At 41.0% G+C, this 20,941-nt stretch overlaps 1 protein-coding gene across 2 annotated transcripts in view; it reads left to right on the top strand.

Moving 5' to 3' along the window:
* The window catches only part of gnao1a (guanine nucleotide binding protein (G protein), alpha activating activity polypeptide O, a), a 90,943-nt gene that overhangs the window by 57,494 nt on the left and 12,508 nt on the right, over positions 1 to 20,941 (top strand). Inside the window, exons 4-7 of one of the 2 annotated variants that reach the window (XM_070831113.1) lie at positions 3,924 to 4,084; positions 11,794 to 11,922; positions 13,334 to 13,463; positions 19,095 to 19,248. In XM_070831113.1, the coding sequence (XP_070687214.1) occupies positions 3,924 to 4,084; positions 11,794 to 11,922; positions 13,334 to 13,463; positions 19,095 to 19,248 (574 nt within the window). The remainder of the gene's footprint in view (positions 1 to 3,923; positions 4,085 to 11,793; positions 11,923 to 13,333; positions 13,464 to 19,094; positions 19,249 to 20,941) is intronic. The other variant, XM_070831114.1, reaches the window with a different exon arrangement.

Below are 20,941 nucleotides of genomic sequence, written 5' to 3'. Positions count from 1 at the left end.
TTCCATCAGTCACGAATAAGGAAAAAACAAGAAGCAAAGCTGCCTTTCAGCTCCGGTCCAGTTTGTCTTCACACTGATTTTACAAGCGAACCAATAGGCCGAAACTTGAATTGTCACTGACTGACAGTTAACTTGTTGATGGGACAGTTTTTAGACTGCTACGTGCACTGACAGCATTTATGCTTTTTATTGAAATATCTCGACAACTATTGGATGGATTTCTGCTTATTCGTGCTTCATTCAGTGTCCCCAGAAAATGAATTGTAATATCGGTGTTGTAATAATTCCTGACCTTTCATCTGGCATCATCAGGTCAGAACTTGAATTTGTCCAACACTTTAGTTCTGCAGGTATTTGGTCATAAACCGATGACATTCCCATCAGCCGCAACATAATAGTTACTAAACATCACTGTTATTATCACTGTGAGTATGTTAGCATGCAGAAGATCATCAAAACATGGCCTCACAGTTGCTACCATTGCTGTAGACGCTCAGTCTTGTCATTAAGACACTGCACTGACATGGTGACGTGTAAATTAGGCCATTACATTACGATGACCAATCAGGAGATTGCTTTCCTAACAGTTCACAATCAACAGATTGATTGTTTTTGTCACTGTCTAATCTCACTCTGTGGACGTAAGGTCTAGCTGAATCTGCTTGCAAGTGGTGAAAAGGTGGGTCTCCATCTGGTTGATGGGTCTGCAGCAGATTTTGATTGACAGCTTGACACACCAACCCAAACCAGTAAACGCAACAGCGTTTGTTTGAGCCAAACAGAAGCAATAATGGCATATGTATTATAGATGTGGAAGCTTAAGTCCGGAGGACAGCTTCAGCCAGTAGATTTAAAGATTCCCTCTGTTGACAGGAACAATGAGCTATTGTAAAAGAAGGGAATCCATGACTTTGGCCGGATGGCTGACAAGACCGGAGATGTGAAAGAGGGCAAGAAAAGGAAGGGGAAAACCAGAAGAAATAAATAAATGCACGATAAGAAAAAAGAAAGGGACAAAGAAGCTCTTTAATGATCATATCAAAGCCTGCGTCTGTTGAATTTAGACAAATGAATCGCGCCTTTTTAAGCCTTGAGTTATTGTGTTGTAACGTCGTGTAAAATAACATTTCATCAGGAAGCATCATTGTGAAATCACTCCTCATCCGCCGGAGAAGTCTTTGTTGACATCATTAGCTCTTGGATGTGGGGTTAGCCCAGCAACTCGGTGAAATCCTTCAGTAAATGAAATGTGACTGAGGCTGCAGGTGTGAGGGCGTCAGACTGGGTGTTAATCAGGAGGCTGGAGGAGCAGACTGTAAGCATATACTACTGTCAGATCTCCAAACCCATGCAATCTGTTATTATCTCTCCCTCACTGAGTGGCATGCTGTGAATTTCAAGGTAATGTGGAAACTCATCAGGCCTTCAGTTATTGTAATTTCAGCCCCCGAGTGCAGTGTAATGTAATAGTAATGTCTGGATAAAATTAGCGTAAGGGCACAGCAACATTCATCTATCCACTCACTATACTGTTTCATAGGTAAAAGAGAGAGGAGACCTGACAATATATATTGTTCCAGTGATGGAGTTAGCCAGGTGTAGTGTTGCATAGATTCATTGATTTTAGTGGTATTCAGTTGCTTGGAAGTTAAACTGTGTTCATTCCGTTTGATATTTCTTTTTGCTGACTCGAAGATTTCTGAGTTCCCAATAACAAAAATATTGCATTTATAGAAGTGCCTGTAGGCTGTAACCGTACACTCTAGTGAAGTATATTTAGGTCTATTATTTGTATATTTGATTCTTTTGAGTAACATATAGCACACGGGGTATTTAAGTCTTGCTGACTCAGATTATAGAGCCACTGCAAGGTTTGTGTTACATTATTGCTCTGTTACAAAGACGTAGGATTAGATGTTTAAGAATTTAGTCATTTAAATTGCACCCGTAGGATCAAATGGTTCAAATGATTACTTTGAATCTCGGGCAATATAATTAAATTGTATTCTACATAGTGAATTTGTAACCAAATGTGGTGTAAAGTTTCTAATGAGATGCAGTTCAGTGTTTCTAAACTGCCAATTTCAGTTTATCAGCAAGCTTTATTATCTGTGGGGTTAGGATAACCCTAGTGTGTTATTTGCAGTAACTGTAATATTGCCATCAACAGTAAAATCCTATGTTGTATTGTAATGTATTGAAAGCTGTATATTTTGTAGTTTCTGAGATGTCTGGTGAAAACACCAGTATTTTTTAATACCAAGATTTTTTTCCAGATAATCTATTTCCAGTCCAAAACTAAGAAATGATCTCTCCAACCTCAGCCATTCGAAGAATAAGTGAGCTAATTAAGTGTCATCGAGGTTATGAAAATCTTACATAGACAAATCCATTTTAAGATTTTTCCATGTAATAAGGCAGGTTCGAGACACCAACAATACATTCTGTAATACATTTATTTTAGAAAGGACCCTCATCAAGTTTCAGACAGACGTACAGGAATTTATGTTCAATAAAACTGGGCTTTCCTTTCCCCTTGTGGAGAAAGACAATATAACTAAATTTGAACATAACATTAACTCTTTTTGTGTTATTGTCATAACATCATAGTGTTACATTTAACATAGACGGAGCAAAAGTCATCCCCAATTATTAATGTCTTGTTAATGTGTACATGTCAGCGTGCAGCTGCAGAATCGTTTGATTTCTAGTTTATCAGCATACGAAGCCACCAAATATATAAGAGTACAAAGGTCACGGCCTCAGCGTCCTGGCATTATTGCTGCAAGCAAGAAATGACCATGTAGGAGATGTGTGGTAAGTGCTAGAGAAAGAAATCAATAACAAGGAGAGGGGGGGGATGAGGATCAACTGCTGGAATCAGACAAGATGCTGGTAATGGCCAGCATGGAATCCAAGTGCTGGTTTATTCATAGCTAAGTGGCTAGCAAGATTTTCCATAAACAGAGAATGACACGTCTAATATAAATTAAACAAGAGAAATAGAAGATTAGAAGACTGACTTCAACCAAAATCATCTCAATGAATAAATACCATCCTGGTCTGTAACATCCATTATCACAATAGGGACCTTATGGTTGATAGGCTGCTTGTATCAAGCAATAAATGTATGAAGTAGCCTGATGTGAACCAGAGCTAGCAGCTCATTGACAGGACTCTTATAAGACAGTGACTCCTCTGCAGTAATGTCAGTTACCAGGAGCTGCTTTATCTGCCTCTTTGTCTGGAAAGAGTTCAGTGCAGACCAGCCGTCTGAAGGAACCAGAGCCAGATCACCGCCACATGACAACAAACTCCTCTTTGGCCTTCTGCAGCTAAAAAAAGACAGAAAAGACTAAACCTTTGTCCAAGCACAGCTAGCATTATTTTTAGAGCTATTCAGAAGGTTTGCCCACATTGCACTTTGATGACTATAAAATGAAATTTGAAGTCAGACCTCTCTGTAAACTGCTCTCTGGTGTGTCTCTGCGTCCGTACTGGTTCGCAGTGACACGTGGATTTTAAATGATGCTTTCGTGAAGGCCTTTAACCAGGAGAGTAAATGGTCCATAGAGAGCTGAAAATGCTTCCACTCTTTCCTCTCTCCACCTAATCTTGTACTTTTCTTCTGTCATTGCCTGTAATTGCCTTCTGTAATTGTTATTACCTCAAACCTCCTATTTGCTCCTCCTCATCCTCTGCCCATGGTAACCCCCTCCCTCCTCCAGGTCATTTGTTTCTCACTCTTCTGCCTTATCGAACACTTCTACAGTTTTTGAAAGCACACATACATTTTGGTAACATACAGAATTTATCATACTGTTGTTGTACACATGAACAAATAATCTCTGACTGTTACCCCTGCTCCCCGTCAGGCCTCTAAGAATACTAACCTCCTGCTTCTCCCCCCTTGTTTCCTCCAGGCGGACGCTAAGATGGTGTGCGATGTGGTCAGTCGTATGGAGGACACAGAGCCTTACTCCGCCGAGCTGCTCTCCGCCATGATGCGCCTGTGGTCCGACTCAGGCATCCAGGAGTGTTTCAGCCGCGCCCGCGAGTACCAGCTCAACGACTCAGCGCAGTAGTACGTACAGTGCATGTGGCTATTTGTGTGTTTTTTGGCTATCTGATCAATTCCTACCTTCAGGCAGACTGTCTTATTCCCCTTGAAAGTACATTAACAAAGCCAAGTATAAGCCTAAGCACACAAGTAGAGAGTCAGAGTTTGCTTAATGGCATCACTTCATATGTCAAGTCAGCATTGTTCCTCCGCAGTTTATAGAGATGTAGTTAACCCTGTGTCCCTTTTAATGGGTTCAGAAGAGAAAGCTGGCACAGTCATCTGCACACACATTATAGTCAACACAACACAGAAGAAAATTAAGTTAAATGTATATACTGTGAGAAAATGGCAGGGTGGATGGGCTTCTTATGGTGCACTCAGTGTGTGCAGTGAGTGTGTGGGTGAGAGACAGGCTGTGTGTCTGCGCTCAGGACAGACAGGTGTGCTGGAGCCAGGTTAGCAAACGTACATTAGGAGCAACAGTTTGTCACAAACTAAAGCCAAGCAGAGTAGCCACAACTTCGGCCTGCAGTAGTAAGAACCCCAGTCTGTGAGCAGGTTGTTTCAGACACAGCCATATATTTCTAAATTCAGCAGGTGAATCTGAGATAACAAGGCAACAAGTTATCATCAAAATATGCTTCTTTTTTTACATATTTCAATAGCTGGAAGAGATGTAAAATAGGGGTGGTTTATCTGTTTTAGCAGACAAAGTAAAATGTCCATAATTAGTGAATATGTCAAATATTAAGCAAGCAAATGGGTAGGCAGTTACGGGAGGAGTGTGCGTGTGCGCGTGTGTGTGTGTTAAGATAATTGTTACAGAGGTAAATGTGACAGTTATTTGCAATATTGATTCTGGGTGAGTCCTAGTGTAATTTATATCTAATTAGCACCGTCAGCTGAGAAAGCAGAAACTGAATTTGTGCACATTTACACTATGTGCAAGTGTGTCTTTATAGTGAAGGATGGGACAAAACAGTATGTGTTGTGAATTTGATGGTGTTTGTGTTGTGCCATCAGAAATACCACATCACTGACTCAGCACAGTGTGGGTGTGTGGGTGTGTGTGTGTGTGTGTGTGTGTGTGTGTGTGTGTGTTATTCCACCTTCCCAGCTGAGTCCTGATTTTCTAAGGCCAGATCAATACATCCCCCTCTAACCCACTCACCATAATAAAAGACAAAAGTCAAAACACACTCGCACACAACACTATTTGTTTGTAATCTTCTAAATGCGATCATACATGAGCTATTACGACACACAGTCAATCACCATTACAAGTAGCAGGCCTGATTTATGCTGAGTGCCTCCGTGTGGGTGGAGAGAGAGAGACAGCAGGAGGAACACAGCGAGGGATTGAGAGGGGGAGGGGGGCAGGGAGTTATTTCCCTCAAGTGCCATGTTTGTGCGTGTAGCCCTTGTTTAATTGTGCACCATACATCCAACGAAATTACACAGTGACATAAAGAGAAACTGAAGCAGAGTGACAGATGGAGTCAGAAGTCTGTGCTGCGGTGTGCAGTACATACTGTACGTTACACCACCCTCATTAGCTCTAACCTTGGGTGCAGTGAATGTATCTTGTGTTTTTCTTTAGGTGATGCATTGACCACTTAACATGAATTCATATTAAACATCATTCTCAGCTTTACCAAACCAATACACTTAAAGTCATGTGACAACTGGCAACAGTGCATTTTAATGGGCGAAACATCAAGTATGCTTATATGGAAATAATATTGAATAATATTTATGTTAGTGAGTCATAATATTCATCCAGGGGAAGTTATGCAAAATGTTATGCTTGCCTGCCTTTGGATTTCTAGTATGTTACTGGGATCAGTTAACTGTTTGGCACAGTTTGTTAGTGAGGTAATCTTAAAATTTCAGGATTTTCTGACATGCGAGGCAGCAGGATGTGCCTGAAATCCTCAACATGTGCCAAGATGTGAGTAATTTGTGCGCACCAACTCCACACTACAAATGTTATTCATGCCACAGTCGGGGAAAATAACGGCAGGTGTTTGGCAAAATCCTGTATTAGGACACGTCAAACATTGTACAGGTCTACAGTTTAACCACCATTCTAAGTGAGTGTGTATCCAGAGCAGCAATACTTCTGCTTCCTGTTACATTACATCTGATGCAACAAACCCCAAGCAAGGGAGACATTCACTGTTAAAGCAGACACTGGTTTCTAAGTGTCCATTTTTGTACATCATTTGTGGATTATGCCTTTGTGCCTCATTATGCATGATTTCTTACTAAGAATTCAGAGGCAATAGTCAGTTAAAAAAACAGAAAAATACCTAGCGTTAGAACTGACTAAAATGAGAAGATACCACATCTGCAGGTGTGATCAACATGCACCATTAGGGTGGGAATCTACCGGCTGAAATAAGCGTCCAGAAGCAAAGCTGATGCAGACATAGAGGCTACGTTAAACAGAATACAATGCGGGGAGCAGAGAAGACAGAGAAAACACAGAGAAAGAGCAGGAAAGATATCGAGAGATAAGAGGAGGAAACTTTAAGAAGTTCAGCACAGGCTTGGACAAAGGCAATGCATCAAAATGACGAATGATACAGAATGAGAGAGATGAGAAGTGAGACTAAAAAGGTAAACACAAGGGTGAGTCAGTTAGTCCAAAAATGACGAGAGAGCAAGAAAAGATGGAGAGCAGGAGACTTGCAGTTCCTTGTTTCTCATTGTGGCAAATATAGTCCTATCAGCATTTACATGTGGTCAATTAACTTGAAGAACATCCGCTCTGTCTGTGTGTGTGTTGTGTGTGTGGGTGTGTGCCTGTGTGTGTCTATTTGTGTGTCTGTGTTAAATGTCACATTAAAGATTGATGCACACTTCCTATTATGTTGTGGCCTGTGGAGCAGAACAGGCCAACCAGCCAATGAACTGATAGGACAGATGTCACATGATCGGACCACACTCCGTTTGGCTGTGCGTATGTGTGTCTTTCTTGAAAATCCCCAACAGCAGAAGAAAGTCAATATTTCTCCAAAGCTGAGATATTTTGTCAGTTTCTCCTTTGGTAAGACAGTTTTCCACTTGCCAGGTGTGACCGTTGGGCTAAAGGTTAGGTATTTAGTAAAGACGATTATGACACACACGTGTGTGTGTGTGTGTGTGTGTGTGGTCACACATGCATGTAATGTGTATTTGTATGACATAGAAAGCAGAACGCTCTATTCAGAGAGAAGCAAGTACTGCCTAAAGCCATCTCTCTCTCTCTCTCTCTCTCTCTCTCTCTCTCTCTCTCTCTCTCTCTCTCTCTCTCTCCCTCTCTCTCTCCCTCTCTCTCTCTCTCCTTCTCTACCTCTGTGCAAATGCCCTGCATGTACTGACCTATTTATCACAATACACATACACTGTTTATGATGTACATCCCCTGCTTTTGTAACATCGTCTTATGCATGTATCCATTTGGCCTCCATTAAAACACACATCCTCCATATACACACACATTCAATGGAATTAAAATGCCAGATGAAGTAGTTGAATGGACACTGGACCAGAGCATGGCTGTGGTGCTTTGGTTTATTACACTGAAAGACTGCAGGAACAGATAGATCAAGTGCATAGTCGCCACTAATGAAGGTAATCTGAGTATACTTGTTTAGTAACTTGTTAACTAACTGAAATTAATTGTCAAATAAAATGGCTTCATTCTCCATTCTTTACTGCAGATACTGATTCCATTGCATTTGATTATTTAACATCAATGAACTTCTTACAGAGTAATAATGTAAAGCAACTTCAGCCACATTGATTTTAATAGATAAACAGAGTGCATCCTGGTGCTGCAGGTGCTGCTAATTCTTTTAAATTTTACATGCTTTTCTTCATGAAACACTAAAATACTAAAACACTTCCAACATGAAATGTCCTTGTTTCTCATCTTCTCTGGGATAAATCATGACGGGGCCCGTTACTCTTATGTTGCATCATGTCGCTGCAGCTTCCATAGAGGTCACAAGTGGAAGTTGTAAATATGTGTCACAACAGTTACAGTAGGGGAGACGTCTGCCCATCTAAAAGCTGGTTCGTGACAAATCTCCTTTGGGCTGATACTGTAAAAAAACATACAGGCCATTAAAATTATGTTTTATACACTTGCAGATACAGTATGATGCTATATTTTGAAAGATCACCTACATGCTGTTGATAATAAGTGAAATCCATTTACTAATGACACAGAAGCTGGGAAAGTTTAAAATGGATGTTCCTGTCCCGCCTCAGCTTCCTGTTCTTGTACATTCTCTGGTTTCCCCCCCAAAATACAAAAAGACTACCAGTCCTCAGTTGATGTTAATGACTGAACAGTACGCTGACTCTTTTTACACATTACATGCAACAATACTGCAGGCTACTGAAAACAGAGGAGTCTGTGAGAGAAAGAGGGAGGGTGGAGGGCGTGTTAACAGAGTGTCGAGAGAGTGATGCCGAATATCGCAGCTTGTCGGAAGAACTCTTTTCTGTGCTGGAAATACACACACACACACACACACACACACACACACACACACACGGTCATCCTTGTCTTTATCACCACAGAGAAAACATTCTCTCCGGTTGTCTGTCCTTTGTGCAGATCTATAATACAGTACATCACCAGGGAAATGACTGAAGCGCACACTGGGCTCTGGTATTAATCGACTTTGTGCACCGTGATGAGTAATATCAGGATGAGTAAAAGGACTAATGCAGTGGTGTTCTACATACTGTACATCTAAAAACCAGGCAAGCATTCAAAAGTCATTAGCCTGCCCAGGCATGATTTAATGTGATTTACATTGCCGTGGGGGCTCAGAGGGCAGCAGTTCCATCCATGAAATAATGTCAGCATTTGTGTTAATGTGAGTTCATATGAAAAATATTTATCTGAAAAGTGACTGCAGGGTGCACACAGCGAGCAGGAGCAGCTTCCCGTGGTGCTAAAGGTCATGAAAGTCACATCAGTGAGCCCAACAACAACGGCAACTTTGACTGACCTTTCTTACGCACTAGTCAAATATTTAAGTGCAGCCTACTAGTGTGTTCTTCAGGCATTCAGGAAAGAGAGAAAGATGAGATGAAGAGATACTTTAGTGGTCAAACGTTAAGGACAACAATCAATGACTTCTAGTTTACAGCTTGAGAAGGTGGTGATTTTAGTTAGTTAGTAGACTTTAGTAGGAAAGTTTATAGGGCTGCAACCAGCGATTATAATCATCAATTAGTCTGCTGAATCCTGATATACCAATTAATCATGTAGTTTATAAAATGTCGTAAAGTAGGGAAAAATGTCATTCATGAATTCCCAGAGCCCAACATGACATTTTCAAATGTCTTTGTTTATATGACCAACAATCCACAAACCAAAGATGTTCAGTTTACTATCATATATCACAAAGAAAGGCATCAAATCCTCACATTTGAGAAGCTGAAACCAGTCAATTTGCCATTTTTGTTTAAAAAATTACATTATATGTCTGTAATGTCCAAACTTACAATTTAACTGTTTCTTACTGACATAAAGTATGTGATTCAGTAAGTGATGAAGGACTGCTGCTACAGGCGATGATGGTAGGGAGAGCCTGAAGTTCTTCTCAGATGTGTCTGTGTGTCGCTTAGTGTAGATCTGTTATATTCGATATTCACATTGATTCTGTTCAAACATGACAACATGGAGCCGCAATGCTTGAAATATTGTTACTGCTGTTAAAACAGCAATTTTGAAAAATATAAAAATGACTACATGACTATAGAACATTTGCACAGTCCAACAGCATCTGGCTTTGTGAATTTCATAAAAGTGTGATTTTGTTGTATTAGAATGATTTGGATTGACCAGCTGTTGATGTGTCAATCATCATACTGTGGAAAGTAGTTAGCAGAGCTGTTTAACCTTTTAAAAGGGAAAAATGTTTTTTACACTTTAAATACAGTCATAACATTATGATGTCAGAGTGTCTAAGGTCCTGCAGCACCTTTGCCTCATTGTGGCCCAGGAAAAAAAACAGACTTTTTGCTCTCACATTCTCTTAGTCCCCCCCCCCCCCCCCCCCCCTTCATCTCTCTCTATCTACTTCCTCTCCAACTCCAGCCCATATTCCTTTCTGTGTAATCAATAGTTGTTATCACTGAAGCTGTGTGAGTGTGTGAGTGTGCGGTGTGCCAAACGCTTCTTGTTACCATCGGCCCAGTATCGCCTCCCTCTCTAGCCTTTAGTTTTTTCTCTCGTTCTCAGTAACTCAGCATCCATTTAAAAGTTCCGATACAACGCTCTCCCCAATAAATCCAAACTTCACATCCATTACACTAAATGGATGCATGGTCTGGGTATGTGTTCCTCTCATCTCTCCTGCTCCTCTGTCTTCCTGTCAGCCTGTCTCTGTCAGCTTAGAATACTAATAATGTCTGAAGGGTCGGTGTGTGGAAAAATAACTTGTATTGCTGAGACCTCACTCGGCACTCCGTTTTTAGAAGTGAAACTGTTTTTCAGAAGGGAGCATGTAAGGGATGATACCCTGCAAGGTGGGCAGAGGCCACATGGCAATAAAAGAACATAATGGACACCTGCCTGCCAGTCAGAATAAAGGGTTCTCAGTGGCTGTGGTGTAAAAGTGAATATGTAATCAAGTCACAGTTCTTTCTTCAGCATCTCCCTTATTCTTTGCTTGATGGTAGTGTGGATTGATACAGGAGGTAAAGTAATAATCCCTCAGCCAGAGAGCTGCCCTGCAAAGGCTGTGAGATGAATCACTGAACTGTAGAGTTCAGGATTATTTGATTTATACTTCTACATTAACAAATAAAGGTCCACTTCCAGGGATATTCCATTACATAACTGAACAGAGTCATCTCATCCACCCACTTCCCTGTATCACTTCTTACTTAGTGGCAAATAGGCACGGTTACTTGGTTTCCATATGCATTTCATCAGCCAACCAAGGTGGACGGCCTTTATTCATTACATGTGGAGGAACTAGGCAGATAAGGGAAATTTGTTTGATGGTGGAACATGAAAAATTGTCCACTTGCAGCTTGAAGCTACCAACAAAGATTTCCTGTTCTCCAGTAAGTAAGACTAATTATAATCCCATAACCTCCCAGAGAGGAGGCAGGTAGAGGACAGAAACTGACCCCACTGCAGCCAGTAGAGTAGCACATTTACTATCATTACTAATGACAGTAATCCAGTGAGTGGGTGGCATATTGTGCTTGTTATGAAATGAGTACAGTTTCACCCACCTGAACCTAACATACTGTATATTATTACAATGTAACGCAAAGTGGAGCACAGCAAACAACTGCATCCATTTTAAGTGATCATCCTCCAACTGCTTAAGCTAACATGAGACTAAAAGATGAGAAGCACAGAGCTGCTAGTGGATTTGTGGCAGACTTCAAAGGAGGAGAAGAATCTTCTGAAACCAGTTGATGGCTGCAGACATGATGGCGTGCTAAAAGACTGAGCCTTAAGCGACATGGTCCATACAGACATGGAAGCACAGAAACAGCATTGTTCTAGTATAGCAGAGTTGAGTTTGTTAGTCCTAGTGTCATGATTATTAGTTAAGTGTACCAGCTAAGAGCAGACTGTTATTTTGGTTTAACTCTCTCACTGCAGCCCAATGCACACTGAAATCTAACTAGAAATCAATCTAGCTAGATGTAGATTGCTGCTGATCTACCATTGTGTCTTTGTTGTGTGTGTCTGTGTGCAGCTACCTAGACAGCCTAGATCGGATCGGTGCGGCAGACTACCAGCCCACAGAGCAGGACATCCTGAGGACCCGAGTGAAGACCACAGGCATCGTCGAGACACACTTTACCTTCAAAAACCTCCACTTCAGGTCAGTATTAACTCGGTGACAGTCGCATCTGTAGCTTTGTCCTCTTTGTCTTTTCCTGTCACCAACACTGTACTCATCTCTCTGTCTGCTTCTCTAGCCATGCATACAGCAGGAACTGCAGTCTGTAATTAATAAGATTAAATGCTTTAAACAAGTGTCTATATTTATGATTGAGTGCCTTTTTTAATGAGAGCTGATTCAATTAGAGCAAGGAGCTGTGGGAATGATGATAGAAAGGAGGGGTGTGTTGGGATGGCAGCAGGAAAGGGAAGCGAAAAGATGGGAGGAGTATTTTCCTGACCTCTTAATGCCATTGCCATATTTCTGCCCCTGTTGTGTGCGTGTGCATACACACACATAAACAAATGTGTTGGCAGGCAGAGCAGAGAGGTTAAAAAACTGTAGACACCAGTTATTTTTCTGGATGGACGCACCATCACTCTCCAACTTTGTCTCACTGTCTATCCTAATCTCTTCTCGTGTACATATGCCATTTATTGTGTGTTCTGATACACACTCAGACACACACTCAATTTAAACATGCAGAGAAACGTTACCCTCTGCTGAACGATGCTTTCTCCTGTATCTCTTACAGTCGAGCAGGCGGTCACTGGGTGTGTTTTTGTTGAGAAGCCTAAATATTGTCAGCTCAATTGCTATTACTGGCAGTCAGGCAGTGTGTGGGAGTCTACAGTGTTCCTGCACTGGGTGTAACCCATCAGCCAACCTACCAATATAGCCATCACATGCAGGACTGGGTTCATTTCACTTTGGATTCACTCCTCTCCGGTAGTGGTTTTTCTAACATATTTTAAAAGCCACATAAATGTAAGTTTTACATGAGAAAGTGGTCATTTCAAGCTTATGAAGACGAGGTGAATTACAGTTCAAAATCTCCCAGGGTAAGGGCATCTTTTAGATGGCTGAGGGAAGGAAACTCTCATATGGCTAGTATAGTCCATATGGTCGCAGTCTTTTTACTGAGCACAAACCCTTTGATACCCCACATCAACAGTACATCCAGTTGATAATTAGATGAAAATGCTGGAATTTATGAGATCCCAAATCTCTCCTCAGAGACACTGACTGAGCTTTTTGGACGCAGAGAAAGTAAATGAAAGTATGAGAGGGAGACTCACGGGGCACACACACAGGTGTAGAAACAACAAGTCGGCTAATAAACCCCAAGGTTCACCATTTTATGGCCTGGAAGACGGCCAGAATTGTCACATTTGTAAGTAAGCTGCTAGAATAATGAGCCAACGGAAAGAGGGAAACCAGAGACAGGCGCAGTCTATGAATGGACTTAAAGAAGCTACTTAGTTTGGCTGTGAGCTACAGCTGAAAGGTAAACGTGTGTGTGTGTTTGTGTATACATGTGTTTATTCTCCTATGTCTCCGCGTCCATCAGGCTGTTTGATGTGGGAGGTCAGAGGTCGGAGAGGAAGAAGTGGATCCACTGTTTCGAGGATGTCACAGCCATCATTTTCTGTGTGGCACTCAGCGGATACGACCAGGTGCTGCATGAGGACGAGACCACGGTAAGGGCAGATGTTCTCATGCAGATGCTCTGTCTCCCCCCCCCCTCCTCCCATTTATGAATATTGGAACACACCTTTAAAGGAATCTATCAACTTGCATCAGCAATGTTATACACTCAGGATGTGGGACAGCATGGGTAACAGTCCTCTAATACATGCTGACAGGGGTATAAAGATAGAACACATGCTTGCTCTATATGTAGAAACAATGTGTAAGCTGACATTAAACACAGTCTGAGACATGGAGGGATAAATGTCTGTGGTTCTCTTTGAAGAGCCTCTAAATGAATAAATAAGACATGAAAGTCTTACAATATTTATAGTTTCATTTTGTATATTAACTTAATAGACTGTGTCAGGAATGACAGACTTGCCCCAAAATTCCAAAGGGCATATCTTCATCTGGCTGCGGTCTGGTTTTGCTCTGTCCTCGGAGCAGAGTGTTTTGCCAAGCTAATCAGTTGACCTGTTCATATTTTGTTGATTTGGTTATTTTTACTTTTATTTTCATGCTTTTAACATGAGCAAGCAGGCTACATTTCTCACTCTGTCTGTTTGGCCTGTATATTGTAGTTATTTCCTACTTCGTTGTGTGGTAGCCTACAAGCAGCAGGCCAAAGTGAAAGTGTTTTTCTACTTTTAAGATGAACCTCTCGCTGTTCATGGTGTTAAAAAAACCTCAGTTGACGTGTGGCCTGGTGCCACCGCTTATGAAATAATATTGATGTAGTGATGGGAAATCAATCAATCTTTATTTATGTTGTGTTATCTCAACACGCTTTCCATAAAGAGCAGGTCTAGACCAAACTCTTTAATTAAGAGAGAAACCCAACATTGAAAATGTACTGGATTCTCTATGCTTCGTCATGCCCTACTCAGTCTCGTGGCACCTCTGGTGGAATTACAAGCATTAACAAGAGTGGCCATCATCAGCTCCAGCGGTTGCATCGCAGCCTGAATGCACACACTGGAATTTAGTCATTGCAGACAAACTCATCTACTTTCTTCTTTTATCTCATTTTGCATCTATCTAAACACACGGTGTTATTGAATAATACCGAAGCATCAGCAGCACAATGTAAATTTCAGGGGAATTCTAAGGTGTTTCTCCTCTTGATACACTATCTTCCTTCTATTGTTGAACTCTAACATCATAACAGAACATGTAAATGAATCAATGGAATACCACCCAGAGCCGCATTTAAAACACTTTTTGGGCTTTGTTTAACAAATCACTAAGTCCAACAATGCTCCACCTCCGGTGAACAGACGATGGCTTCAATACAGTTCGATGGTTTCAATGCAAAAACACAAGGAGACCCTGTCATTGTGTGCTATGTTTCTCTATGCAAACCATTATTGCCTCCATTCAGAAATGCAAACTAAACTGCATCCTGGGCAAAGCAAATGAGCTGTTTTAAATAATGAAAATAACATGTAGAGTATCTTAAGTATGTTGGTTTGCTCTAAAGCCAAATTATGGCGACAGCGGTTATGTTATGGGATTTGTTGATTTGATCTGGATCAAGTAAGAAGCTTCTCAACACAAGGCCACAGTCTGCCATGTGGCTGCAAAGATGATGCCATGTAACGTAAAACAAATAAGCTGATTTGAATGCACGGCGCTCACTGCTATTTATAAGCCTAAAGTGTATCCTTGGAGAATTCCATGCTGGGAAATTGTGTTCAGTAGCTGCTCTATTTATGCAGATGTCGTCAAGCCTCCCGCTGAGCTGGGAGCACCAGAAGAACGTCAGTTGAGGAGAGAAAATGTCCATCATAAAACCCACTCACTAACAGCTTCTAGTTTGTGCGCTGCACGTCTGAGCCCATTTAGTTGGTGCGTGATATGTTTTGTCGGCACTGTAAGGCCATGGTGATATTTTGAGCACATCTGCTTTTGTGTTTGATAGCAGAATCTGTCTCAGTTACATACAACATTAACAGTAAACAGGGTTTCCATCCCTAAACATTAAAGGGAAATTGCGCATTTCTACACTCACTATTTCTATCTATCTATTGTAAAAGAGACAAATAAACCATGTTTTCCTCTGACAGTAGCTCAGTATATCTGACTGTGGTGCAGTGATGATGATCATGACTTACCATGATACTGTGACCACAACCCACAGCCAAAATGCATCTGTGTGCATCTGTGTTCTGATCAACATTGTGTTTTCATTTAAAGCAAACACTAGAGTGAGAGTTATAATTATCAGGCGGATAACCAAATGTTTTTCTGTAAGCCCCCACATCCTCTGTCAGACACACTACCAGGCGTGTGATTCAAAAATTACAAGTACAGCACACAGTTAAAATATTGTACAATCAGACAGGGACGATCACCCACTCCTCCGTAATGGGAGTAATAATGTAATATATACGGTATATGCCTTGTGGGCAGTCCATTACATTTAATGAGTGTTTTTCCATAACACTCATCTAGTGTGGACAGGGGGGAAGGGGATCTAGAGGTGGATCTTTTCTGATAACATCTACTTTATTAGTATACCAGCTTCTTACAACTTAAACTAACACATTTACAATTCATACTGTGTGATTAGGGTTAACTCTTTATTTTACATGAACCCATTGCTCACACATGCATGTCAAAATGTCTTGAGTTCTCAGTGGGGACTTCCAGTACATCAGGACATATGACGGCATGTTCTTGGGTGGGCCGAAAGAGGTTACTGGAGATTCCTGAAGTCATGTGACTAGTACTATGTGCAGTATAGTCAGAGAAATAGAAAACTTGTAGATGACATGGTCGACATTTACGTTGATTTTTTTTTAGCATTAAGTAAGAAACGAAACAGAAAGTTGTTCTGCTGAAACAGAAACCTTCCATTATAAAACACTAATTAATGATATGATTATCTGAATTAATGCGTTCTGAAGCAGCAGAAAATGGATTATGGTGTAACATCTCCTGAAAGCCTGCAATCCGATCCAAAAATATTTTAACTAACATGACCGACCACTGGCAAGGGAACCAAACAAATGTGCGAGCTCATGTTTTATTTGCTCCGGCAGATAGTCTGCTCCCTCTCTCGTTCAACCATCCTGGCCCAAATCGGCCCAGTCACACCTGTTTATCTAACATGGGCCGAGTCCGATACAATGACTGACAGAGGAGCGCCAGTTGGGCAGTTTTTCGTTAACTACCAAGATGGCTGCCGCTGAGGTGGAACATTGTGTTGAATCCACTATCATGTCAGAATTAAACGAACTGAACAGTTCATTTCCTCTTAAAGAAGAACAAACAACTGCACTTCAGGCGTTTGTTGATAAGAAAGATGTGTTTGCTGTACCTCCGAGAGGATTTACATTTTGTTTCTGTGGTTGGTTGAAGGTCTATCCAATTTGGTCCCAAGACATTTTGATCTGCGCACATTGATAAACACTCCTTGCGAATCGAAATGAACTGAGGTTCCAAACTAATTTGCATTAGAGCAGTGGTCTAACAAACGATGCCATCTTAAAGGCTTTTTTTGGGGAAACTGAAACCAATGCTTTTTAAAACTCAGCACCAGCAGATTCCCTGCCATTTGCATTGCCTGCACAACATGATATGGTATCGTCAGTTTGTGAGCTGACGGAACAGGTTGCCCGTTTTGTTTGTGAAATTAGTTTTGAGACGAGTAAAGGAATACCTGGCCTCATGTCAAATGTTTTGATTGTATTCATATAAACATCTGTTTGTTGTATGGTCACACACACACACACACACACACACAGTACAACATACACGACTTTCGCTTTGTAATTCCCTTCTGTCTGTTGAGGAACTGCTTGCATTGTGTTTTTCTCTGCCTACCCTTGTCTTGTTTTTGTGAGAACACGCAGACAAACGCACACAGACTACTCTCTGAAATGACAATGGCTCTGGATGAACAATGTCTGGATAAAATCCCGTCCTCCTGCCTCTAAACACTTTTTTTTCCAGCACTCTTGGTGTGTGTGTGTGTGTGTGTGTCTGTGTTTGGGGGATTTGTATAAAGGAAGTGGGACATGTCTGGGTGGGCGGGTCCCTTGCATTTTCTGTTCCTGCTCTAAGCTCCGCCCTGCAGCATCTCTGGCTCCTTCCACTCCTCCTGTCACTCTCGCCATCGACTGTCCTCTCTAACCAATCAGCAGTCAGATCTTCTACAGATGCTCCACCCACAGACAGGTACGAACCCCCTGATAGGTTGATACATTCACAACAAGTTGAAAGCAGCGTCTCTTTCTGTTTGTGAACCAAAGAATTGAATGTACGTGTGTGTTGTTTTCAGTTCCAGTTTTCATGCCATCAGTCTTTCTATCTGTATTTGTCTGTCATTTTTCTATCTGACCTTCTGATCACTCCGTTATTCCTCTAAATTATTGTACTGGCTATTTAAACCTCCTCTCTTCTGTCATTCTATTGTATGTGAGGCTGCACTGCCTCAATGTACTTATCTACAGTTCTACTTATCTACAGCATTAGAGGATCATAACCAGAGAGACACTGCTTTCAACTCAATCTCAAACAGTCGGAGTCTGATCTGTTTTTCATCACTGGGCACTTTCATATGCAGTATGTACAGGTGATTTGTGATTAAGTACTGTTTTTGCATGAGCACTAATAAGTAAAGCCAGCAGCCACTTTGTTTTCCATCACTTTTAGATTAAATTTGCAAACAGAGCGGTGGATTGTGGGGAGAATTATTAAAGGTACCCTGATATATGAAACACACTCCCATTGCTAAAAACTCAATTTGGAGGGACAGAAATCCCACAATCTACTAACATGAAAATGCCTAATGATGAAAAATATAAAAGACTAAAATTCATTTAATCTTTAATTTATTAATCATCATTTTTGGCAATCAACTAAAGTTTTTACGTTTTTTTTTTTAACCATTTTAGATGAACTTTACATGCCAATTCAACAGTGTTTACATCTATGCATTATATTATGTTTTAATATAACATTTATTCCGTGTGTGTGTGTGTGTGTGTGTGTGTGTGTGTGTGTACACACACACACACACACACACACACACACACACACACACACACACACACACACACACACACACACAGTACATAAACCGCAGCTTGGAGTGAGCAGGTTTTATCCTCAATTTTCTTCATTGCTCTACAGTGCCCCCAGTGGTCCAAAGTTTCACCGAGTACCTTTAAGCTACAGTTCATTCCTGGTAGTATGATACATACTACTGTTAGAGTAGGCATTGGCTCACGGCTTTAAAGCTGAAAGTGCATGGCTTTGTTTAACTCGGCTGCAACAACCATCTTACTAATTATTTCTATTACTGATATGTTGATACACACATGCACACACACGAATGCTCACTCAACATGCAGCAGCAAAAAGCTGTGTCCATACACAGCAGGAACTCCCCAGTTCTTCTTTTCTGCTTTCTAATTTTGATTTTCTCAATTCCTTTGTGTTGTAATGGTTTGTATGCAGTAAGTGTGGTTGATTTGGCCTCTTGTGCTTTCTGAGCACATTTGCACAAATTCCGTATGCTTGCTCGGTTGATTTTTTTGTGGGTGTGTATATATTATATACTTGTATTTCAGAATCTGTGTCTCTGAGCATGGGGTGTGTTTTTAAAAGCCCATTTAACATCTCTTCTACAGAACCGCATGCACGAGTCTCTGAAGCTGTTTGATTCCATCTGTAACAACAAGTGGTTTAACGACACCTCCATCATTCTCTTCCTGAACAAGAAGGACATCTTTGAAAACAAGATCACCAAGTCACCACTGTCCACCTGCTTCCCTGAGTACACTGGTACATACCCATACGCTTGAGCGTGATAATCTATTACTAGTTTATTCCATAGACTGTATATAAAGGTTGACGAGATGACAGTTCCCCAAAAGGGAAGCCAAGCCATCTTGATTGAACCCTTGGTGGTTGTTGGCAATATAGGTCATAGGATGGGATATGGGCCAAGCCATAAAATCAAAGTACACAGTCAAATAAATCATGCCCAGCGATGATTTCTGTCATTTTACATTGAAAAATGAACACTTGAACTTCAGTGTGATAAGATCTGATACGTTTGGTTTAAATTAGCTATTGATGCTATAAAAAGGGGGTGTGACGTTAAGATACTCAATACCACGGCTCTAGCCCCGATCACTGCTGTTCATACTCTGCCTGTAAATGACGGCACCACTGCAATATGGCAGCGCCCTTATCTTTGATCTTCTTTGGCTTCATTTTTGTACAGAGGCACGCTGTCTGTCTTTATATACAGTCTGAAAGATTGGTGTGTACGATATGCTGTAGGACTGAATGGGCACTAGGAGGCACTGTGGCTGCTGAGGTAGAGCGCACCCCACCCAGGATTGACAAATATTTAAAGAGCAGGCGACTAATGAAGGACAAAAAGACCTAACTTTAAGATTTTCAATTTCCAATTTTGGCTAATTTCAAAGCATTTTAACACTAAACCCAACTCTAAAATCTAAACATTCAGGGGTGGTCAAGGGTGCTTTGTAATTGGGTCAATTGGGATTTTATGATATTAACCTTTTTAAAAACATATTTCCTTTAAATGGAAGTGTTTTTAGCTGATCCCATCGAAAAAGAAGCGGTGTTGTTAAGAGGCAAAGTGTCCCAGCTAGATGTCACTTGGTGGGGGACACTGGCTGCTCCTAACATAACATATTTGCAAATGCTTACATGTCATCTCACCAAATTAATATGGAGCTTCACGTGGCTTTTCCTGTTAAATTAGTGTTAATGGTCACAAATATAGTGTTTGTTTTTCAATCATGTCTTCCCAGCACACTCAGCACTCTCAGTACCAGTTGCTTCAATTAAGAAAACAGACAGCAACATTAATAATCTGTTTCAGCACTGACAGAGCAGAAAAGCCTGCAAACTTATTCAACTGTTCTAGCAGTTTGTGTCTCTCGACATGTATCTGATGTCTGCTGACGACTGCTAGTAAGCATTAGATACCCAACAGGTAGGGACAGACCAAACAGAGTAAGACTACTACTACTACTAATAATAATAATATTGATAATAATTATGATACTGATACTGATAATGATAGGGCTCAGTGAAAGAGTGAATGAAACAAGGAGTGTTACCATGAGTCCAAACAAGAGGAGCTGGAGTGTGGTAGATAGAAGAGAAAATGGGAGATAAGACAACGCAGGGGTAAACAAAAGAACGTGAGAGAGAGCAAGAGTGTGAGAAAATTAGGAAAAAGACAAAGCCAAAGTGTGGGAAAGCAAAATGGAGAGAGACCAAAACAGAAAGACTGTGAGAAAGAGAGAATTAGGATTCCAACCCTGTTTCCTCCTCTCTTCTCCTATTCTCTTCATCCTTTTAAATGGCCAGACCTCGTGGCTATTCTGATGAAGTTGCTGCTGAAGCAGACAGACAAACCACAGTGCTGCTAATGGCTGAGAGCCAGAGAGATGTTAGTGACACTTTGAGCCAAAATGACTCAAATCACTAAGAT

Source organism: Pempheris klunzingeri, chromosome 5 (assembly GCF_042242105.1).
Source record: "Pempheris klunzingeri isolate RE-2024b chromosome 5, fPemKlu1.hap1, whole genome shotgun sequence".
Lineage (NCBI taxonomy): Eukaryota > Metazoa > Chordata > Actinopteri > Acropomatiformes > Pempheridae > Pempheris > Pempheris klunzingeri.
This window is presented reverse-complemented; position numbering and strand designations above follow the sequence as displayed.